The sequence below is a fragment of the Leucoraja erinacea genome, chromosome 22 (assembly GCF_028641065.1).
Source record: "Leucoraja erinacea ecotype New England chromosome 22, Leri_hhj_1, whole genome shotgun sequence".
NCBI lineage: Eukaryota > Metazoa > Chordata > Chondrichthyes > Rajiformes > Rajidae > Leucoraja > Leucoraja erinaceus.
Window position 1 is genome coordinate 27,797,952 of NC_073398.1, and position 25,244 is coordinate 27,823,195.

General features: G+C 42.3%; 2 protein-coding genes across 2 annotated transcripts in view; one reads left to right on the forward strand and one right to left on the reverse strand.

The window, feature by feature from the left end:
* The window catches only part of snd1 (staphylococcal nuclease and tudor domain containing 1), a 736,770-nt gene that overhangs the window by 372,793 nt on the left and 338,733 nt on the right, over positions 1-25,244 (reverse strand). The gene's annotated exons all lie outside the window — the stretch shown is intronic.
* On the forward strand, positions 2,675-11,631 carry LOC129707879 (leucine-rich repeat-containing protein 4-like). The gene is given in 2 exon segments (XM_055653293.1): positions 2,675-4,607; positions 4,609-11,631. Coding segments are annotated over 2 exon segments (1,899 nt in total). The 5' UTR covers positions 2,675-3,719; the 3' UTR covers positions 5,620-11,631.

The following is a 25,244-nucleotide window of genomic DNA, read 5'->3' on the forward strand; positions in this document are numbered from 1 at the left end:
TTGGCCACTTCCTACGGCTCCAGAAGTCCACAGGCCGAGCTGGGTGGAGATTCACGCTGGCGGCCCTCAGCAAAAAGTCCCAGGACTCCACGACTGCCCGCGGCTGAGAGCTCCACAAACCACAGCTCCCCGATGTTGAAGCAGCAGGCCCAACACTCCAGAGGATCCAGCGCTGCGCGGCCGCTGAAGCTTTGGCCGGTCTCCGGCAGGAAAGGCCGCGCCAATGCAGTTGGTAGGCCGTGGGGGGGGGGGGAACGCAACTTGGAGAATAGTCGCATCTTTGCCTGGAGGTGACTGGGAAACAGTTTCCCCCTTACCCTACCCCCCTCCCCTAGATAAAAATACAAAAAAAATCCTCCAAAACATACTTTTAAACAACTAAAAATAAAAAAAAGATTCTTGATGCAGTACTTGACAAAGATAACTTTAATACCTCACACCAGAGCACAGAACTTGTCTTATTGCACTTGGGCCAAAACTGCTGTGAAATGCAGTCAAGTAGACATGGCAGTACACAAACTGAGCATCTAAAGTTGTCAGTGAGTGTTACTGAACATCATCGTCAACTTCATTTTCCATAACATTGTTGATTAATTAGATTGGATTGGTAAATGGCTGGATATATTTTTGTGCTTTTTTGTGAAGAGATCATACCAAGGCAATTTTCCACATTACTGGGTCGATATCCATATTACAGTTATAATGGAACAGCTTTGCTGGAAGCATGGCTACTACTAGACAGCTACTGTATAAGGCGGGCTACGACCAATACTTGCATGGGAAAAATACCTCCATCTCCATCGCAGGTAACAGACTACTAACCGACTTCTACAAACCCACTGACTCCCATGGCTATCTGGACTACACTTCTTCCCACCCTGCTTCCTGTAAGGACTCCATCCCCTAATCTCAATTCCTCCATCTTCGCCACATCTGCACCCAGGATGAGGTGTTCCACACTAGGGCATCGGAGATGTTCTCATTATTTAGGGAACGGGGTTTCCCCTCTTCTATGGTAGATGAAGCTCTCACCAGGGTCTCCTCTGTATCCCGCAGCTCCGCTCTCAATCCACATTCCCCCGAGTCATAACAAGGACAGAGTCCCCCTTGTCCTCACCTTCCACCCTATCAGCCATCGCATACAACATATAATCCTCTGACATTTTAAGCACCTCCAACGGGATCCTACCACTGGCCACATCTTCCCCTTTCTGCTTTCCACAGAGACCGTTTCCTCCGTAACTCCCTGGTCAATCCGTCCCATTCAACCCAAACCATCCCCTCCCCGGGTACTTTCCCTTGCAACCGCAGGAAATGCTGCACTTGTTGTTTTACCTCCCCCCTCGACTCCATCCAAGGACCCAAGCAGTCTTTCCACCTGCACCTCCTCCAACCTCATCTACTGCATCCGCTGTTCCAGGTGTCAACTGCTCTACATCGGTGAGACCAAGCGCAGGCTTGGCGATCGCTTCGCCTAACACCTCCGCTCAGTTCGCAATAACGAACCTGATCTCCCGGAGGCTCAGCACTTCAACCCCACCCATTCCAAATCCGACATATCTGTCCTGGGCCTCCACCATGGCCAAAGTGAGGCCCATCGCTAATTGGAGGAACACACCTCATATTTTGCTTGGGTAGTTTACACCTCAGCAGTATGAACATTGACATCTCCAATTTCAGATATTTCCTAGCTTTCTCCCTCCTTCCCTTCCTCTTCCATAAGCCTACTGTCTCCGCCTCTTCCTTTCTTTTTTCCGCCCCCCCTGACATGTCTGAAGAAGGGTCTTGACCCGAAACATCGCCTATTTACTTCTCTCCATAGATGCTGTCTCACCCGCTGAGTTTCTCCAGCATTTTTGTCTACCTTCGATTTTTCCAGCATCTCCAGTTCTTTCTTAAACACTCCATCAGTCAAATTAGCCTTTGAACTCAGTATAAGCAGCATCTGCTGGTAGACAACCGAACACAACACTGAAAATTCAGAGCAGTCCTAAATTGGTGGAGTACCTTGATGTCCCTGTCATGTGAGGAAATGAAGGATGAAAATTGAAGGGAGATATTTGTACTTTAATTGCGTGAAGTCGTCCAGAACAAAGACTCCGTTTTGCTTTGCTGTCTTTTCTCCTTCTCCCATTCCATACTACACTTGAACATCTCTCTCTCCACCTAACAGATTGTCTTGCCATCCACAGAGCAGCCAGCTCAGCACTACAAGGGATGACGTAACACTGGCAGACAGCTGACCAATTGCAGTTTACTGGCCCCCAGCAGTTGAAACATCAATTCATGTTTATCCCAACAGGGACTCGGGACAGTAAACTAGCTTAAATCACTGCAACATATTTGCTACTTGACTCAACCACCACTTCTCATGCATTCAGCATAGACCAAAATAGAAAGAGCACCACAAGATCTGAAATTGCTATCCCCTTCACAGGTTATATATTCATATAAAATGCAACACGGCTGGAAGCATTTAGAACAAACTCCTGGAGAAGACAGTGAGGCAGGGAGAAGGATGAATTGGCTGGAGTGGGGGAGAGGGGAGGGGGAGGGGGGGGGGGGGGGTTGGTGGGACAGTGTAGCTAGCTAATACATACAAGAGCACTGCATCACACCAATGTACTGCTTATTACGACATGCGTCAGCAATACATTCACGTTCTGAGTGAAGGACAAAGAGATGAGAGCGCAGTCTGTGTGGCTGGCTGCAAAGGGGGACGCGAGAAAAAGAAATAAATTGTTCCAGAAGACAGAGGTTTCTGCTGCAGCTGTTAAGTCACTGGCCAACAAAGACGTTATTAACAGGACAAAAGACTAAAAGGAAACTACCACAACTGACTACCTGAAAACAAAAAAAGGGTATCACACAAAATACAGTGGGAAGAGAACAGGACCTTTCTTTCCTTTTGTTAGGATGCTAATTTTGCCAACATTTAAAAAAAAGGCTCATCACTGAAGATTTTCATTTCATCAGTGAGAGAAAGGGAGCGCTCTCCGGCAATCTTTTCTTCCTCCAATCGCCTCCCCCCTCCCCTTGGAGCAATCAACGGATTATTGCTAACTGTGCGGGAGGCAGCCTGCAGCTGCTGCGTCTACTGGTGGAGAACTGGCAAGTTAAGCTGCTGACTGCAATATGCTGCTCGTAGCTGTTTTTAAAATCAGCCGATGCTGGCAGAGAGGAGAGTGAAATAGATTAGCGAGCAAAGCTACACCAAGAAAGAGACTGGTAACGGCGGCGGAGAGAGGTGGGAGAAAAAGAAACAGAGGAAGCGCTCCACACAAAGCAGAGCGCCTGGATGCTTTATCAGCGATGGAGTGCACTCGACAGCATTCTCAACTCAGAGGACAAAAACCGCGACTGTTGATGGCGCTGCTCTCTGGGGCAGAGAGGATGCATGCACCTGCGTAGCCAATTGGGCCTCACCTCTGTTGGTCCTTTCTACTGGTTTGGATTTATTAGGAGCCATTTTGCGAACCCTTTATTTTTTTAAAGGAAGAGGAGAAAATAGCACTAGTATCTAGTGCATGAAAACCAGGGACTGCACTTTTGTCGAGGTAGGTGTGACAGGCCGTCCTCATTGCATCGCTCTCCTCTCTTTCCCCAACCCCACCCCCTCCCCTTTTCAGTGTCGATCGCTACAGGCACTGGTAGCCTGCTGTGCCGGGGTAGAGCCGATTTTCAAATCAGTGCCGTTCCCAGACTATGGTGAATTATGAATGTGCCACATCATGAATCTCTTGTGGCAGGTAACTGTGCATCACACCTGGAATGCTGCCCTGGTTCTTCTTGTCTACCTCACGGTACGGATGTGGAGTATGTGCGAAGCATCAAACAGAGAACAGAGTTGTCCAGAAATCTGCTCCTGCAGTAATCACTTCAGCAAAGTGGTCTGCACTCGCCGTGGACTCAAGGAGGTCCCTCAAGGGATCCCTTCTAATACCCGGTACCTCAACCTCATGGAAAACAACATCCAGCTTATAAAGGCAGACACCTTTCGACATCTGTACCACATGGAGGTCTTACAGCTCGGCCGGAATTCCATCCGGCAAATAGAGGTTGGTGCATTTAATGGACTGACTAGCCTTAACACACTGGAGTTGTTTGAGAATAGACTGACTGTGATACCAAGTGGCGCATTCGAGTCCTTTTCAAAACTGCGTGAATTGTGGCTCAGGAACAATCCCATCGAAAGCATTCCATCATATGCTTTTAACAGGGTGCCATCCCTGCTGCGCCTGGATCTGGGGGAGCTTAGAAAACTAGAATACATTTTGGATGGTGCTTTCGAGGGCTTAATTAACTTAAAATACCTTAACCTGGGGATGTGCAACCTGAAGGACATGCCAAATCTCACACCACTGGTGAGGTTAGAAGAGCTGGAAATGTCCAGTAACCATTTCCCTGCAATTAAACCAGGATCATTTCAGGGGCTTAAATCATTAAAAAAGCTCTGGCTGATGAATTCGCAAGTCAATCTGATTGAGCGGAATGCCTTTGATGACCTCACTGCACTAGTGGAACTAAATCTGGCCCACAATAACCTTACTTCACTGCCACATGATCTGTTTGCACCACTGAGATACCTGGTGGAGTTGCACTTACACCCACAACCCATGGAGTTGCGATTGCGATATCCTCTGGCTCACCTGGTGGCTGCGAGAGTACATCCCCACAAACTCTACCTGCTGTGGCCGCTGCCACGCCCCACTTCACATGAGGGGAAGATACTTGACAGAAGTGGAGCAAGGCACTTTCCAATGCTCTCGTCCAGTGATCCTGGAGCCACCACAGAACCTAAACATCTCTGAAGGGAGAACGGCCAAACTGAAATGTCGAACGTCCTCCATGTCATCTGTTCGGTGGTTGTTGCCAAATAACACGATATTGAGTCATGGCTCAACACATCCCCGTATGTCTGTATTTAACAATGGAACCCTATACTTCTTGCACGTTTTAATAACAGATGCTGGTAACTACAAATGTATGGTCACCAATGTGGCAGGGAATGCCGATGCATCTGCCTTCCTCAGAGTTAGCATGGCAGAGATCAACACGTCAAATTACACCTACTTTTCCACAGTTACCGTGGAAACAACACCTGAGACCGTCAGGACTAAAGTTCCGCCATTTCTGTCGACGCCGCCCACTTACAAGCCAGCATTCATCTCCACTCCCACAGTGCTACTGCAGAGCACGAGGAGTCCCAAAACAGTGGTGGTGGTGCCCACACTGGCTGCCATGGACACATCTCGCACCAGCCTGGACGAAGTCATGAAAACCACAAAGATCATCATCGGATGTTTCGTGGCGGTAACACTGCTGGCAGCTGCCATGCTCATAGTGTTTTACAAACTTCGCAAGCGGCACCAACAACGGAGCACGGTGGCGGCAGCCAGGACTACAGAGATCATTAACATGGAGGAAGATCTCACGCCATCAGAAGGAGCTGTTGTCGTACCCTCAGTCCACGACCACATGAACTATAACACGTACAAACCAGCACATGGGGCTCATTGGACAGAGAACAGCCTGGGTAACTCGCTCAACACCACAATACCTGAGCCATTTATTATACAGACACATACCAAGGAAAAGGTCCAGGAGACTCAGATCTGACCTGTACATTATATATGTATGTAATATATATATATATAATATATATAATATATATATAATATGTAATATACATATGTGTATATATAATATATATATATATGCAATCGAATGCACAAGGTGTCAGAATTTTGTAAAAAGTGCAAACCCCAAGACTGTTTTCTTGTATATGCTTATATCAAAGCAACCATGGCTGATTAAAAAAGTGATTATATATATATATATATACACATATATATATATATATATATAAAATAAAATAAACTATTTTCTAACCTGTAACTTATGTTTAAGAAGAGAAAGCTGTTCAAGACGCTTTCGTGACTTTGGAAAAAAAAAATGAGCTGACCAGTTTAAAAAGGGCATTCTGTAATTTTTAAAGCCAATGCTATGAGGATGCAGTCAAACATATTTATATGGAAATTCTTTCTAAGCCCCAAAATATGACTTTACAGGTTTATCTTGTAAAAGCACCAATTTGTACTGTGCCAAAATGTTAAAAGGCAATAAAAAGGGATTTTTTGAGAAGAGTTGAATTAATTTATAATGGAAGAAAAACATCAACCTTTTCATCTGAATGAAACCAGCGAGGGCTCGTTCCACTTCAAGACATTTTCTGTTTATTTATAAACACTCTTTTCTGCATGCTGTGATACTGTGAATTCTATAAAATGGTGGAAGTCAGATGAGTCTGCTAATTACCGCAAAGCATAATCTTGCCGTGTGTGTGTGTGTGTCTGCACGCGTATGTGTGGATAGAGTGAGTAAGTGATTGATTGTGAGAGAGAGTGTGTGTGAAGAAAGAACAGAGACAAGAATTACCGGATGTGAGGGGGAATGTGCAGTGTAACGCAAAGGATTGTAAAATACCTGCAACAGACCCCAAAATAGGGGAGAAGGGAGAGAATTGAAGCATATTATGTGGCAATAACCTTTTAACTTCTGCAGTAAGAATGGAATGCATTTCTCAAGACTTGAGTGATTTATAAAACAGTGCATACTGCTGGCAGCTTCACAAACGCTGCATTCCATTTGGAAGGCTTAGCTTTTTTTGTTGGCAGTCTCTTGCTGCAGTGTCTTAACTGAAGGACATGTGGCAATGAAAGAGTTAAACATCAGTATATTAAATGTTTCTATTGATCATCTTCCATTTCTGGTGATTTATTTTAAAAGGTGGTTCAATTTGCTGAGTATCAGGAAAAGATTGTGCAGCTGGGGAAAGAAATTTTTATCATTTTCAGAATTGAAATCAACACTATTAAATGATGAATAACATTCCTGTCTGGTATGAATGGAAAACCTGAGCATAAAGCCAGGGATTTGTGCAAATGGTTTGAATGATGTTTGCTTTAGCTCAAGTCTATACCGAAAATGCTCTGCTTGCTTCAATTGGTGTAATATATGAATAGCAATCTTATTCTTGTAAAAGTTATTTGAATTTTACTGCCGTAATCCATCTGCTGACTATGCTGCTTCTAACCCAGCATTAGCATGCAGAGAGCACTAGCTGCCTAATTTAGAATTTTCTAAATGTCGACAGGATGGATTGAAACGGAATTGCAGTTTCATAAACCCGCAAGCAGTCAGGGCAGTAGACCTGCGTCAAAAGAAATAAATGCGCCATGTTAAACCATTAAATTAGATCCTCAAGAATGGTGGTGATTAAGGAATTCTCAGTCCTACACGGTCTAACCATAAATGTGCCATTGTGCTTTATGCTGATACGAGGAGGTGGGGTAGTAAAGTTGATGCACCAAGCACTTTAATCAGCTCAGGATCTGCTGCTTCAATACAGCAGACACTGGAACATTCATCACTAACTATCAGAGACTGATCGCTGTCCTACCATTTTAGCAACGGTGGCTTTCATTATGCATTAATGGTCATTCCTGCTTTCAATTTACTATATATTATCAATCACTTTGTCACATCTAATCAATAATGATATTCTGAGATGTATGAATGAACGTACAGTTTGAGGAGTGCGTACAGAAATGATATCTATATTTTTGTTGCAGTGCTTCTTAAATCACGCAACCTTCAAACACTCTGTAAAACAAACGGATCATGCAGTCATTATTTGGTGTTCGGAGGGGTAGGTAGATGATTTTAAAAACTAGTGAAAGCATAGTAAGAATAATATCTACAGCAAATGAGATGTAGTAACTAGTTTATTCCACTTTAACCACAATATTAATAAGATGAATGACACTTTCTGCATCAACTTCACAAATGCAACAGGTTTCATGCAGAGCCAATGGGGAAAAAAATGCTTTTATCATGTATTAAAACAATACCAAGATAAACGAAGAAATAGTTGGAGCAGTGTCTGATAGCTTGGTCATTAGATTTTAAAGGAAGTTTGAAAAGTAGGAAATGTTATAGATGCAGAGAGATATAGGGAATGAACACCAAAATGTAGGTCTGAGATTAAGGAGTGATGAAGTCAAGAAGATGTGAGATGAAAGTCTGAGAAATTTCAAATTCTCAGAAAGCTTTTCAACAGAAGAGTTTGCAGCTATGTTTGGGGGTTGTCAATAGAAAGTCTATGAAATCATTTGAAGATAGACACAAAGTCCTGTAGTAACTCAGCGGGTCAGGCAGCATCTCTGGAGAAAAAGGATGGGTGACATTTTGGGTCAGGACCCTTCTTCACACGATGATTTGAAGATATTTATTTTAATTGTGAGCACTGAGTGTCAGGAAACAATATGTTAGGCAGTAAATTAAAAAAAAAATGCAGATGATGAAAATTTAAAATAAAAGCAGAAAATTATGGAAATAGTCAGCAGGTTAAGCAGCATCTGTCTATAAAAAAACAGTGTTTAAGAAGGAACTGCAGATGCTGGAAAATCGAAGGTACACAAAAATGCTGGAGAAACTCAGCGGGTGCAGCAGCATCTATGGAGCGAAGGAAATAGGCAACGTTTCGGGCCGAAACCCTTCTTCAGACATATAAAAAAACAGTGACTGTAAATGCTGGAGGCTAGAGCGAAAATAAAAACTACAAGGAGGAACTCAGCAAGTCAGGCAGCATCTGTGGAGGAAAGATTTTCTGTTTGTTGTAATTTCTTCCACAAATGCTGTCTGACCCACTGAGTTCATCCAGCAGTTTATTTTTTTCCCCCCACAGAGAAACAGAGTTAACATTTTAGTTTTATGACCCTATGTTGGAATTTGGAGAAAACACACCAGTTTTAATCTGCAGAGGGTGGGAGAGAGATGGACAAAGGGAATATCGCTGATCAAGGTCGCCAGTTTCACAGCAACCTGGGCCAGATTTATTTATTTTGTTTTATCCTCTCTTCAAACCAACTTGCTTTCTCTCCCAGTTCAGGTGGAGAATCTTCAGTTTGAAACAATAACAACTTGTTTCTCTTTTCACAGATACTGACTAATCTTCCTGTAGTTTCAGTTTTTTGGCAGCATGTGCACTAGTTATGGTTAACGTACAATTTGCACACACTATTTAAATCTGATCTAAGATATTGGTTTAAATCTTAAGTGATTTATAAAATTATCATTAGGTTCACTAATATCCTTCAAGAAGCCTGGAGATTATTCAGTTCCGTATCCACTGATGTGATTTGACTTTTAATTGCTGTTTTAGATCAGGGACAATTAGGAATGGACAATAATATTCCAGCTTTGCCAGTGATGTCCACGTTATGTGAATGAATTATTTAAAAAAGGGCATTACAACAACTAACAAAGTTCCATGTGCTTCCAATTTTAATTATCCCTCAATGAAACAAATGCATGCCCTATAATATATACTTTCATGATGGTACAGTTTACAGTATCTGCCTCAACCTTTTGACAGCTGCACCGCAAATTATGTTTCAGAATTTATAAATCCAATCGCACTTTCGAAGGACGACAGAATGGGCAAAAACAGAAAAAAGAGATTGATAGATAAGAACCTCTGACTGCCCTTGTCACTTTGTTTTTGTGTTTAAAGAATCCAGTGACAAACACCCACGTATTTGGAAAACAGGACCTGAGCAGATTCAGCACCATTCTTTGTGCGTGTCTGTGTGCGTATATTGGTGTGTGTGTGTGTATGTGCCTGCATGGACGTATGTGCTCAATTTATTCATATCTTCAAATAAGTATCAGGTTTTCCAAGCTTGAGATTTTTATAGAAGGACCAGATCATTTCAAAACAATTATGATGCCTTTAAACGATTGTAATGCACATTAATGAGATTAGATTTAACCTGCTAATAAATGATCAAATTATACCCTAAACTTTCTGTGGGTGAATTTCACCATCCACCTCCTCCTCACCCCATCAGCTATCATTTAAAAATCAATTATAATGCACTTCAAAATTTTGGAATTGAAAATTATTTTATTTTACAAATTATTTAAAGTGGACTCTGTACATTCTACTGCTGTTCCACCTTTGCAACACGGGCTTACTGCAGTATCATTTTCTGCCAAACCAGGCACAAGAAGCCATTTGCTGGGCTTTGCATTTATTTTCATTTCACCGACACTCTCTCAGGTCCAAGGGTCTGTACATACATATCGACTAATACAACGTTCCAAGGATCTACAATGACTAATCACTAATTTTTCTTATTCACTCATGATTTTTAGTTTTCTTTAGTGAAGAAAGATGTATATATTTATTGGGTAAGGATTTTGAAATGCGCTTTATGTTTTGTTGGTAATCTGCTCAAATGTATATTATTTGTATTGCTTTTAATTGCCCAGTTTCTTTATTGCTATGGATATAAAAATATCATACTCTGGCTCACAAGTTGAAAGAATTTACATTTTCCAGTGAAGTCTTCATATTGGTGTAGCATTGTTTATCGATATAATAATGTTACATCTTTCAGAGTAAAACCCCTGTATTATTATGGTGGAGGAAAAAGGTGAGAAAAGATTGCATATTCCACTAATCAGTACCTTTCCCCTGCAGAGTGCACGAAGGTGAGGGGAGAATTTGTTCACTTGGAAAGGGTTCCTAAATAGCCATTGAGCAATGTAGCAAAAATGTGAACACATCAGCTGAGCTAGAAAGATATTTTAACCATTTTTACAGCCACGTTCAGAAAGTCTGTTTTAAATTTAGGGTGCAAATAATGAATTCTTATCCCTCAAATATTTTCATGTTTATTCTTGGGATGATTTGTACAAATGATTGAAAGCAATCAATTTATATCTGAACTTAATCACACAACTCATGTGTAATCCACATATCTTAAATCCACTAGTCTTTATTACCCATTTGGTGCAGACCTCTACCGATGGAGGCACTGTGTCAAATGTGTTGCTCTGTGTTTATTTTATTCATTGTTGGCAGGGTCCTGCATTTATTTCTCAAACCCATTTGCCGCAGAACAGCTGACATCTTAAACTGCTGCAATCCTTTTAGTGAAGGTACTTGCACAGAACCGTGGGGTGGGAGTTCCATGATTCAGAACAGCAACAACAGGGGAGGGGAGCAATGGATTTACTAGTCGGTGATGTGTGGGAACCCACAGGAATGGTGTTTCTATACACCTGCTGCCCTTGTCCTCCTTTATGTTAGAGGTCTTGCATTTGGGACGTGCTGTCAAAGTAGCCAGGGCAGGGAAATGGAGTGCACTTTGCAGGTGGAACACACTACAGCCACTGTGGGAACAAATATTTGAGGTGGTAAATGGGGCGCCAATCAAGCAGGTCGCATTGTCCTTTTTCATATCAAACTCGGTGAGATTTATTGGTGCAGCACTCATCCAGGCAAGTGGAGAGTATTCCATCATGCTTCTGGCATTGCTTTAAATGCTGGAATAGCCTTGGAGAGTCAGGAGATGAATAACTCACCACAGGACATTCAGCCTCTTATTTTTATTTTTTACCAGATTCTTACACATTCCTACACCAACATTCTGACACAGGACATTCAACCTAGGTTCTGCCCCTTATTAAATTTGTGCTTTTCTAAAGAGACAATAAGACGGTTTACCATTTTCTTTTCAATAATTTGGTAAAAAATAAAATTAGACTATCCGATCTGTATGTACTGGGTTTATCACTTCCTCCTTTTTAAAAAAAACCCAGAAACAACTAAGGTCAAAATTTCGCCATCTCCAACGGGATCCCACCACTGGCCACATTTTCCCATCTCCTCCCCATTCTGCTTTCCGCAGAGACCGTTTCTTCCATAACTCCCTGCTCAATTCGTCCCTTCCCACCCAAACCCTCCCCGGTACGTTCCCTTGCAACGGCAGGAAATGCTACACTTGTCGCTTTACCTCCCCCCTCGACTCCATCCAAGGACCCAATCAGTATTTTCCAAATGAGTCAGAGGTTCACCTGCACCTCCTCCAACCTCATCTACTGCATCTACTGTTCCAGGTGTCAACTGCTCTACATCGGTGAGACCAAACGCAGGCTTGGCGATCGCTTCGTCCAATACCTCTGCTCAGTTCCCAATAACCAACCTAATCTCCCGGTGGCACAGCACTTCAACTCCCCCTCCCATTCCGAATCCGACCTTTCTGTCCTGGGCCTCCTCCATTGCCAGAGTGAGGCCCAGCGCAAATTTGAGGAACAGCACCTCATATTTCTCTTGGGTAATTTACACCCCAGTGGTGTGAACATTGACTTCTCCAATTTCTGGTAATCCTTGCTTTCTCCCTCCTTCCCCTCCCCTTCCCAGTTCTCCCACGAGCCTCCTGTCTCCGCCTCTTCCTTTCTTTTTCCCGACGCCCACCCCCCGCCCGACATCAGTCTGAAGAAGAGTCTCGACCCTAAACGTCGCCTATTCCTTCTCTCCATACATGCTGCCTCACCCGCTGAGTTCCTCCAGCATTTTTGGCTACCTAAGGTCAAAATTAAGGACTCTTTACCTGAATTTACAAAGCATTCATAACAGATTTGAATAAATTTGTGGTATAAATAGAGATAAATAGATAGATTGTCAATACAGACATATGGCTTCAAGACCATCAAGATTGAGAACGCCGGCACACTTGACATGTTGAAATATTTGGAAAAATGGAAAAATATTAATTGATCATTTTCACTCAAGGAAAAAGTACTGAGAAAAGTTACAGAATTAGGGGCTAACAAATCACTTGGATCTTGTGGCTGCAAAGGTCACAGATGCAACGGTTAATGCCAATGTTTTCTGATGGCTCGATAATTGTGCACAGAAATTAAACTATGGGTTGAGATAAGGGCGTTATTTTCAAGTCAGTAAACTGTGTCTGGTAGGCTTTAGATTTGCGGCTACCTCAGTAACTAAAAATCCTCAATAGATCAGGCTTTACAGGACCACAGCCTGCTGTCAGGCACTGCTGTGCATGGCCCACACATATCTAAATTGACCTAACCTGATGCAGGGTACAATTCACTCTGGCCCTACCAGCTCTCAAAATAGGCAGTTAGATCCGGACAGTAATTGGGACTGTATGGTGCTGGTAGAAGCCGATCTACAAAGCATTCCTGGTCAGAGGTAAATATAAGCTGGAACATTGTTTTCCGTCATAATTATCATGAATTTCAATCATTTTAAAGTTGCTTTACATAATTAGAACCAAATATATATATATTTAAAATATATTAAAAACAGATAAAATCAATTTGAAAAATTAAAGGTAACCTTGCCCTAAACTAAATGCCTTGAATCACAATTGAAATCAACGAAGAGCCAGGATGGAAGAGGCAAATCTCCAGCATAATGAAACCCAACAAAACTCAACCCCATTTTGTATTCCTTGGGGAACCCAGCAGTTAAACGGTGAAATGCCTGCAAACCAGCAGAGTTTGGCTGAATGGACGATGGGACTGAATGTGGAGTGTTTAAGTTAATTAATAATAGAAAGAAAAGATGGCAAGCATTGTTGATAAGACACAGTATCTGTAAAGGTAAGCAGACAGCTTAAATGAGTGCATAAAAAGACGGCAGATGGCAGATATAAAGTTATCCACTTTGGCATGTAGAATGGAACAGCAGGATGAGTGTTATAAATCTTGGAGAGATTTGAGATCTCCTTTTACAAGAAACAAAGTCACCAGCAAACAATTTAGGGCAAATCAGATGTCGCCTTTGTTTTTACATGGAATGCAAGAGTGCTGCAAACAGCAGCGGGCTTCACTGAGAACCCACCTGATCTAATGTAATTTAATTGAAGATGTACTTGTTTTAGACGCAATACAGCAAAGGATTACAAGTTTGACTCCTCAGAACAGAGTTTGTCTTGGGAGAAAGGATTAAGTAGAATGGACCTATAATCTCTGGAAGAGAAATGAAGGGAATAGAATTCGTAGTCAGGGAGAGGCATTTGAGGCAAGTGCCAAAGGCAATAACTGATCTTTTCAAAATTTCACAGATGAGAATGTGTGGTTGATCATCGGTTTGGATTTGGTGGGTTGAATAACTTTTTTTTTCTAGGCTGTATCTCTCTGTGAATCTAAAATCATGGTTCATTCAAAACTAAACACTGGCTTTGCCTCTTGTAAGAGTTGCCTACCTCCATGCTCGTTTTTTTACCCCAGTACTAGGCTGTACACTTAAGAAAATGAAGTGCTGCAAGTTCGGGAGGGAAATGCAAATCAGCACGCTGACAATATATGTGCAAGGAATGCAATACTTACAAATTGCAGCAACAAATCTGACGGGATTTATGATTTTTGATCAGCCTTACTATTATTTTACATAAAATTGTACTTTGAAGTGATTTATCTAGGCAGATATAACATTTGTTTTGGAAGAAAAGGGGGGAAATAGGCATATATCCAGGACAAAGGGAATGGCAGGGTTCTGTCAGTGGTCTTAATTTCAAATCAGCTATCAGCAGGATCTAGTTTACCTCTAGAGCTGCATGATTAATGGCAAAGCTTCAGCATTTTGGGCTTAAACACACAGAAAAGAGTGCTTCAGCAGCTTCTCCCTATCTTCCTCATGCTCTTCAGCAAGTCTGCAACTTGTGTCGACAGACATTTTAGATTTTTATCAATTAATGAAGTTTTCCCAAACTCCTGCTATGTTAACCTGATAGTTTACTTTGCAATTTGATGTTCATTGTTAAAAATACTTCAGAATCCTGAGACTCATACTATAAGGTGTCTAATTTACCCTTGCTCTGCCCAGTGGAGCACTCAGACTTGTCTTTCTATGTGCAAGCAGCAATTGGTTTTGCAGAGTTGCAATTCTTTGAATCTCGTAGTACTTAAGATACTTCGATCAATTTTGCTGTAGAAATAATACATTTGCTGTAATTTAACGGCTGATCCTGGTCAGTTAGAACAATAAAACAACTTGATTCAGTGGCAGAAGGGGCTAAATGATGATGCTTGCAACAGTAAAAAAAAAACCTGTGACCTGATACAGTTAAGTTCCACATTCCTTTTTATTTCTTCAAATTAATCAAATAAATTAAAACTTTATTGAAAAGGATTTGCGATAAAGTAGAGCGGTACAACCTGCTTTTAAATGCTCTTTGAACAGAGTTTCCCATTTCTGGCTGATTATTGGCAAGACTATCCTTTCATGAGAGCACTCCAGGCATTAAACATTGTGCAATGATGTGCTATTTGAAAATAAATCAAGAGCCAAACCATCGACAGAGCTTGCATTTCACCAGTCCTAACTGATGACTCCTTCCACTGCAGTCATATTTTACTTTGAAGACCAATCAGAATGAACTTTTTTATTCCACTATCAAAGTCTACAAATTCAATCAAGTCTGGTGAAGTGGACCCAATATTAGCTTGGTGATAGGAGGCACAAAGCAGTGGTTGAAGGACGTTCATGACCCATTCTTAGTCACGTGTGTGACCAAAAATACAAATAATTGTAGAATACATCTCTTCTAATTCTGAAAGCATTACAGGTATATTGTTTTGTACTTATATATATTTAATTTTTTTTTTCTCAAAGTTTAGCAAGTGAAATATTTGCAATGCTGACAATGTTTGTTTAGGGTCAGAGGTCAATTATGGCTGGTTACGTGTGTGTGTGTGACCTCACATTGAAGCATTTTTTTCATGTATTACTTTATGTGATGCCATTTGGTAACCCGTGTGACATTTTAGTTCACTTTCCAAAGAAAGGCCCTATTGTGATTGCAAGTCTGTGACCACTGAGATTGGTGTTGGAATCTCTGCTGTTCTTGATGTATAATTAACAAGTTAGATATAAATGCCGGAGAAACAAGAGAGGTTGCCTAAGTTTACACAGATGAAAAGTTGGATAGAGTGTTGGCAAATGGAATTTAATCCCAGATAGTGTGAAGTGATGCATTTCGGCAAGTCAATTAGGGGTAGAACACATAGGTTAATGGTAGGGCATTAAGGAACGTCGATGAACAGAGAGAGACATAGGATTCCAAGCTCATAGTTCCCAGCAAAGGTCAATAGGATGGTGAAGGTGGAATGCAACATGCTTGCCTTCATAAATCATGGCAAAGATTATAAGACCTCGGGCAATATATTGCAATGTACAAACACTGGTTCGTTCCCACGTGGGTGCAGTGTGCAGTTCTGTCTGCCATACTCTAAGAGAAACCAAGTTAACATTTCAGGCTGTAGCCCTTTCGTCAGATGATGTGACAGGTTTCTCTGTTTCTCTTCCACAGATGCAATTTGAACTGCTACACTAAGTACGCCCATTGATTTTGCAGCAGAGTGCAGAGGAGGCTCACCAGATGTTGCCTTGATAGGAGGACTTTAGCTATAGGGAGAGATTGGATACAATGCCCTCCATAATGTTTGGGACAAAGACCCATCATTTATTTATTTGCCTCTGTACTCCACAATTTGAGGTTTGTAATAGAAAAAAAATCACATGTGGTTAAAGTGCACATTGTCAGATTTAATTAAAGGCCATTTTTATACATTTTGGTTTCACCGTGCAGACATACAGCAGTGTTATACATAGTCGCCTCATTTCAGGGCACCATAATGTTTGTGACGAATGGCTTCACAGGTGTTTGTAATTTCTCAGATGTGTTTAATTGCCTCCTTCATGCAGGTATAAGAGCTCAGCATCTAGTCTTTCCTCCAGTCTTTCCATCACCTTTGGAAACATTTATTGCTGTTTATCAACATGAGGACCAATGAGGCCTGCCAGAGCATCATCACTCAGAGAAGAAACCCAGCAACGGGTGATGACCATGAATTGCAGACTTCAAGCAGTCATTGCATGCATAGGATATGCAAAAAAATACTAAACATGACTACTTTCATTTACATGACATTGCTGTATCCCAAACATTATGGTGCCCTGAAATGGAGGGACTATGTATAAACACTGCTGTAATTTCTGCACGGTGAAACCAAAATATATAAAAATGTCCTTTATTAAAATCTGACTGTGCACTTTAGCCACATGTGATTTTTTTCCATTACAAATCACAAATTGTAGGGTACAGAGGCAAATAAATAAATGATGGGTCTTTGTCCCAAACATTCTGGAGGGCACTGTAGGTGAGCGTATTTTCACCGGAGCGAAGAAGGCTGAGGAGGAACCTGATAGAAGTACAGAAGATTGTTGCGAGGCATAGATGGGCAAGATAGTCAAAATCTTTTTCCCCACATGTCAGGAGTGACAAAAATAAGACGGTGTAGTTTTAAGGTTTGAGATACAAATATTAAAAGGGATCTCAGGTGCAAGGTTTGTTTTTTTACACAGAGAGAGGCTAATATCTATCAGATACAATTACTGCGCTTATAGGGTATGTAGATGACATGACAAGGCATAGAAGGATACAGTCCTCAGGCAGGCAAATGGAATAGATGGGCAAAAAGGTCAACATAAATGTAGGCTTTAGGGCTCATCTCCGTAATGTACAACTAAACAGACCAATGAACTTGATTTTAATTCATGGCAGAAAACATGGGCAAATGTGTTGTTGGTGCCCATGAACAGGCTCAACCACTCCCACACTGATACATTACAGTTATGGCTGTTTTTATTTATTAACAGTTACAAGTTAGTCACTTTTAAAATCAGTTCCTCAATTTGTTCAGGATTAGAATTTTATTAGATCCCCAGACACCAATTACTCACAAGATAAACCAAGGTGGTTTTGAACTGGGCTCATTAGCTAAATTTCATTGGGATGAAAGGAGGGAACTATGATTACCTTGGATTCCTCTTTGCTAAAGTGCGTATGTTTTAGAGGGCCTAGAACAAGACAGTTTAAATTGCTAAGCTAAATGTTCCAACAACATGCTTTCAGAGCCAAATGTAAAATAATTCAAGTACATTTTCTTAATGAACTGTCAGTTGTGTGGTGTTAATAGATAAATGATTACCAAATAAAATAATAAAAAGCTAAAAACAGGATATATTATTTCCAAAAGCATTATTTCCATTATGCTTTTCAAAATACAGGTGCACAACCTTTTATCCGGAGTTCCATAAACCGAAAAGCTCCGAAAAAGGGACATTTTTTCCAGGATGTCGTCTGCACACCAAAGCTCGCGTTTGGCGCCAAACTTGACCCGAAACGACCCACGGTCAACCCAGGTCTGTACTACTGTAGCGGCTGCCTCCTTCCAGGAGACCTGGGAGACACTTAAAAATCTGTAAATCATTGCTTAAATGTTAGTCAGTTAGTTTGGAGGGCTTGTATGTGAGGGGGGGGGTGAAGGGGGAAACTTTAATTCTTAGTCCTCTACCTGGTCGGAGAGGCGGGGAGCGGGCAATGCTTTACCGGGTCGCCATGCAGTAAACTCCGGAGCGCTGTGGCCGCCGACTCACAACATCGCGGAGTTGGGGCTGCGGGCGTCCGGCCGCGGGTGGCGCCGGTTGTAGCTCCGACCCCGACAACTCTACCCCTGGCTGCGCGGCGCTCCAAATCCAGCGCGGCCCGCGGCCGGACGCCCGCAGCCCCAGCTCCGGGATGTTGTGAGTCGGCGGACACAGCACTCCGGAGCTTACTGCACGGCGACCCGGTAAGGCATTGCACGCTCCCCGCCTCTCCGACCAGGTAGGGGACTAAGAATTAAAGTTTCCCCCTTCCCCCCCCCCCCCCCCACCACATAAAATCCCTCCAAACTAACTGACTAACATTTAAGCAATGATTTACAATGATTCCCCGGTCTCCGGGGAGGATGCAGCCGCACCAGACTTTTGAAGCCGCCCGCGCTACCTACCTAATCTACGCTAAAAATCTTCCATTCGGAAATCCGAAAAATTCCGAAATCCGAGAAGTGTCTGGTCCCAAGGCTTTCGGATAAAAGGTTGTGCACCTGTAGTGTAACATGAGATAGATGCTTAAAGGTGGATAAATCCCAGGCTGCAATAGGTTGCGAGAGAGGAGATTGCAAGGGTTCTGATAGATTTTTTTAAATATTTGCTGACCACAGGCAAGGATCCAGATGACTGGAGGACATCAGGGATAAGACAGGTAATTATAAACTAGTGAGCCTAACGTCAGTGGTATGGATGTTATTGGAAAAACTACTGAGGGATAGGATTAATCTATACTGGAAATAAATCATAGATAATCAGCATGTGATGTTGGTAGGTGATCCTGCCTGACCAATTTGATTGCATTCTTTTTTTGAAGTGGCAACAAAATGTATTAATGAGGGCATTGCCGTTGATGTAGTCTACATGAATGGCAGTAAGGCCTTGATAAGTTTCCACATGAGATACTGGTCCAAAAGGTTAGAGACCAGCAGACCCAAGGCAATAGACAATAGGTGCAGGAATAGGCCATTTGGCCCTTTGAGCCAGTGTGATCATGGCTCATCATCCCCAATCAGTTCCTGCCTTCTCCCCATATCCCCTGACTCCGCTATTTTTAAGAGCCCTATCTAGCTCTCTCTTGAAAGCATCCAGAGAACCTTCCTCCACCACCCTCTGAGGCTGAGAATTCCACAGACTCACCACTCTCTGTGAGAACAAATGTTTCCTCGTCTCCGTTCTAAATGGCTTACTCCTTATTCTTAAACTGTGGCCCCTGGTTCTGGACTCCCCCAACATCGGGAACATGTTTCCTGCCTCTAGCGTGTCCAAGCCCTTAACAATCTTATATGTTTCAATGAGATACCCTCTCATCCTTCTATACTCCAGAGTGTACAAGCCCAGCTGCTCCATTCTCTCAGCATATGACAGTCCTCCCATCCCAGGAATTAACCATGCAAACCCCAATAGCAAGAATGTTCTTCCTCAAATTAAGGGATCAAAAACTGCACACAATACTCCAAGTGTGGTCTCACTAGGGCTCTGTACAACTGCAGAGGGACCTCTTTGCTCCTATATTTGATTCCTCTTGTTATAAAGGCCAACATGCCATTTGCTTTCTTCACTGCCTACTGTACCTGCATGCTTACTTTCACAGACTGTTGTACAAGGACCCCCAGATCCCTTTGTACTTCCCCTTTTCCCAACGACGCCATTTAGATAGTAATCTGCCTTCCTGTTTTTGCTACCAAAGTGGATAACCTCACATTTATCCGCATTAAACCTCCATCTGCCAACTCCCCCAACCTGTCTAAGTCACCCTGCATTCTCATAGCATCCTCCTCACAGTTCACACTGCCACCCAGCTTTGTGTCATCTGCAGATTTGCTAATGTTACTTTAAATCCCTTCATCCAAATCATTGATGTATATTGTAAATAGCTGTGGTCCCAGCACCGAGCCTTGCGATACCCCACTAGTCACTGCCTCCCATTCTGAAAGGGACAAGTTAATCCCTACTCTTTGTTTCATGTCTGCCAACCACTTCTCTATCCATGTCAGCACTCTACCCCCAATACCCCCAAGGCAAGTTGGCAAATTGGGGGGACCATTTCACCAAACACTTGTGCTCAGTCCGCCAAGGCCTGCTGGATCTCTCAGTTGCTAACCATTTTAACACCCTTCCCATTCCCATACTGACTTTCTGTCCTGGGCCTCCGCCATTGCCAGAATGTCACATGCAAACTGGTGGAACAGCACCTCCTATTCCAAGGTACACAAAGGTACATACTTCTTCAGTCTGAAGAAGGGTTTCGGCCCAAAACTTTGCCTATTTCAAGTCTGAAGAAGAGTTTTGGTTCGAAACGTTGCCTATTTCCTTCGCTCCATAGATGCTGCTGCACCCGCTGAGTTTCTACAGCATTTCTGTGTACCTTCGATTTTCCAGCATCTGCAGTTCCTTCTTAAACACCTCCTATTCCATTTGGGTAGCTTACAACCTAATGGTATGAACAATGAATTCTCTAATTTTAGTTAACTACTAACCTACAAACACCATCCCCTCTCCCGTTCCTCCCACCTACCTTTTTCCCTCTTGTCTTCCCTGTGACCCACTTGGATGCACACTTTCCCACATATATTCCTTCCTCTGGCTACATATTTTGTGCCACTTCTATTATTTCCTGATAGGGAATAGAAGATTGTGAAGATTGGTAGTATCAATAGTTGGAGACGTTATCCCATAACGGAGGCGCCTAAAATTAGAGTACATCAGTTTAGGAGGCAGGGTAAAGATTTAGAGGTGATCTGAGGGGGAACTTTCTCACCCACAAGATAGTTTAAATCTGGAACACACTTCTTGAGTGCATGGTGGAGGCAGCTAAACTCACCATTTTGGGAGTATAGAGACAAACACTTGACTCACCAATGTATGGAAGGCTATGGCCCACATTTACCTAATTGTCAGCATAAGCATGCTGGGTTAAAGGACCTGTTTCTGTACTGCATGACAATGGCTAAACAGTACTATTGACTATGTGTAAGATTCAAATGTTTGAAGGTCATCTACATTCCCAATTTAATTTAAAAAAAGCCTAATGCTTCATAAATAAATGTTAATTAAATCATGGTATCATTTTATTTATTGCATTACTTTAATACAACTGAGATATAAGGAAAACTATTTTTAAAAAGTATAACACGAGTAGCCAGGTCTTTAATGGGAGGGAAGATATAAATAAAATTCTTGGCGAGCTGAGCTGATTTAATATCTTTGAAATAGAACTAGAGTGCTTGAATATCGTTTGCTAGTAAAGACACCTTTCATCTTCCTTTCCAATGATTAGATGGAGGCAACAATAATAAAAATCTGGGAGGTTTATAAGAATCTTCAAACTTCAAACAAAGAAAAAACTTCAATGCAACAGCTGTTCAAATTCAGGGATACGAGTGAAGTGCTTGATCAATTCTAGGACATCAGGTTAATATACTTTCTTAAAGTAAAATGAGCAAACAGAGTAACTTATAATTTGTTGGATGTTATTCAAATATTTTATCTGAGAATTCTTTCATATTCAAAGTTTTCTCATCATCTAAAGATGTTTGCAAAACAACCTTTTTCATCACTATATAAAAGGAGCTTGGGTAAAAAGAATAAATCATTGTTACTTAATCTGAGATTTATTTTAATGTGGAAAGGATTGGGCGATGTGGGTAAAAAAAGAGGGAACCCACAGCCATGCTGACCGCAGAGTTCCCATCTATATTAACCACATTCAGCAGTACCTGGTCTACAGTTTTCCAGACCTTTGCCATTTAAGTGCTGTGTACTTAAAAAACAGATGTAACTATACATTTAATCCAAAAATCAGTGCTGGAGGAACTCAGCATACATCTAGTCCTCATTATCTGCAGATCCATGAGGTGAACTGTGTATTACTGGGAGGGTTGGTAAACATCAGCTTTCTCTCAGGACCCTCTGCTGCAGCATCCAGTAAATCCTGGTTGCTATAATATGGATTACATTTGATATCTGCTGCTGCCAAGTGATGAAACATCAATAATCAGTATGCAGGCTGAATCTGGATCAGAAATCTGGGCAGGTTTTTTTAAATTGTTAGTTATTTTTTACAATTATGTAAAACAAAATTAACCCGGAAAGTTATGTTTATGTAAATCAATGCACAGTTCCTGTAATAACCAGCGTTTTGGCAGGTGAGTTAAAGCAAAAGTTAAAGCTATACATTGTGCGCATTAGCTACCAGGCTAGCATTGCAGCTGGATGTGCGAGTTCGGAGCATGGGTTGGAAGTGACGCCAGAGCCAAGGATCCAGAGTGTGAGCTGGGAGTGCAGCCAGAGCCAGGAGTGGAGAGTGTGGGCTGGGAGTGCATCCAGAGCCAGGGGTATAGAGTGCATCCAGAGCCAGGGGTCTAGAGTGCATCCAGAGCCAGGGCTGTAGAGTGTGGGCTGGGGGTGTGGCCAGAACCAGGGGTCCAAACAGGGGTCTCGAGTGTGGCCCGGGAGTGCAGCTACAGCCAGGAGTTGGGAGCGAGGGCCAGAGTTGAAGCCGGAGGCCGGGGTCCTGCGCATGTCTAAGTGTGCGCACAACTTTGTTGCTTTCTGCTTCAGTGATAACTACCAGCTACAAGCTGCTGTGGATGGTGAGAAAAATCAGAAGCTCGTCAATCTCCTCTCTGTACAGACGCAGTAAATCAAAAGCAAACCACGCTTGTTTTGACAAGCTGAAACATGCACAGAAGTTGTTTTTTTCCACGAAGAGGTTATTCGCTGTATGTCATTGCAGCCTTTGTGTTATTGCCAGCAGCCTTCAAGGATCTGCATTTTTTGTTATCCATAGGAAGTCGGTGTCCTTGGTCCTTGTGGATAACAAAGACTTGGTATATTTCAGATGTGCAATATGCTTCTTGACAGCCAGAGGAAGCATTGTCAAAAATCAACCAAATGTGTGCTAAAGCAGATTTATTACACACCAACTACACTTAACAAGTGTCTCGAACGAAATGTGGAACACTGAGCAATATTGAGCAAGACTGCTAATATAAAGCCAAAGGCCAGAGAAAGTAAAATGAAGTTGCTGCATTAGTATCCTATATTAGTGGTCTGAACTAATAATTGCAGCTGGCATGGGATGAGGAAGTTTCAATCTCATCACAGTAGACGGGGGGCTGCATATTATTCATTCAATAAATTTGGAATAAGCAGCAATATTGGTGATCAGGAAGCTATTAGATTGCAATCAAAACCAGTTTGATTCTACAATCTGCTGGCTTTAACTGGTCTGTGACTCCAGCTCCTTCAATTGATTGACTCTGAACTTCATTCCAAAATGGCCTCTTTATGTTGACTGTCATTGAAACATAAAAAATAGGTACAGGAGGAGGCCATTCGGCCCTTCGAGCCAGCACCACCATTCATTGTGATCATGGCTGATCGTCCCCTATCAATAACCCGTGCCTGCATTCTCCCCAAATCCCTTGACTCCACTAGCTCCTAGAGCTCTATCTAGCTCTCTCTTAAATCCATCCAGTGATTTGGCCTCCACTGCCCTCTGTGGCAGGGAATTCCATAAATTCACAACTCTCTGGGTGAAAAAGTTTTTTTCTCACCTCAGTCTTAAATGACCTCCCCTTTATTCTAAGACTGTGGCCCCTGGTTCTGGACTCGCCCAACATTGGGAACATTTTTCCTGCATCTAGCTTGTCCAGTCCTTTTTATAATTTTATATGTTTCTATAAGCTCCCCCCTCATCATTCTAAACTTCAGTGAATACAAGCCTAGTCTTTTCAATCTTTCCTCATATGACAGACCCGCCATCCCAGGGATCAATCTCGTGAACCTACGCTGCACTGCCTCAATCACAAGGATGTCCTTCCTCAAATTAAGAGACCAAAACTGTACACAATACTCCAGATGTGGTCTCACCAGAGCCCTATACAACTGCAGAAGAACCTCTTTACTTCTATACTGAAATCCTCTTGTTATGAAGGCCAACATTCCATTAGCTTTCTTCACTGCCTGCTGTACCTGCACGCCACTTTCAGTGACCGGTGTACAAGGACATCAGGTCTCGCTGTACCTCCCCCTTACCTAACTTAACCCCATTGAGATAATAATCCGCCCCCTTGTTTTTGCCGCCAAAGTGGATAACCTCACATTTATCTATATTATACTGCATCTGCCACACATCTGCCCACTCACTCAACCTGTCCAGGTCACCCTGCAATCTCCTAACATCCTCTTCACAGTTCACACTGCCACCCAGCTTTGTGTCATCTGCAAACTTGCTAGTGTCGCTCCTAATTCCCTCTTCCAAATCATTAATATATATGGTAAACAGTTGCGGCCCCAACACCGAGCCTTGCGGCACTCCACTCGCCACTGCCTGCCATTCTGAAAAGGCCCCGTTCACTCCTACTCTTTGCTTCCGGTCTGCCAACCAATTTTCTATCCATGTCAACACCCTACCCTCAATACCATGTGCTCTAATTGTAGTCACCAGTCTCCCATGCGGGACCTTATCAAAGGCTTTCTGAAAGTCTAGATACACTACATCCACTGGCACCCCTTCATCCATTTTACTTGTCACATCCTCAAACAATTCCAGAAGATTAGTCAAGCATGATTTCCCTTTCATAAATCCATGTTGACTTGGACTAATCCAAGACAAATATCCACATCCCACAAAATCTTCCCAGTGAACAAGGTAACACAATGTATTTCATCACAGACACAACTCCTGCAACCTTGTTCCCACCTCCATCCTTCCTTGTTAAATACTCTTTTCGCCGCAGAATAGGAACATTCCATCAAGTTGTCATAACTAGTGGCATAAGATTAATCAAAACAATTTATCTCAATAACTTTTATGATATTTCCATTACCAGAGGTAATGAGGTTAATTCCACACCTGATTTCACAACTAGTTTAAAAATCTGTGATAACATTACACCTGCATTTCTATTACGTGCTC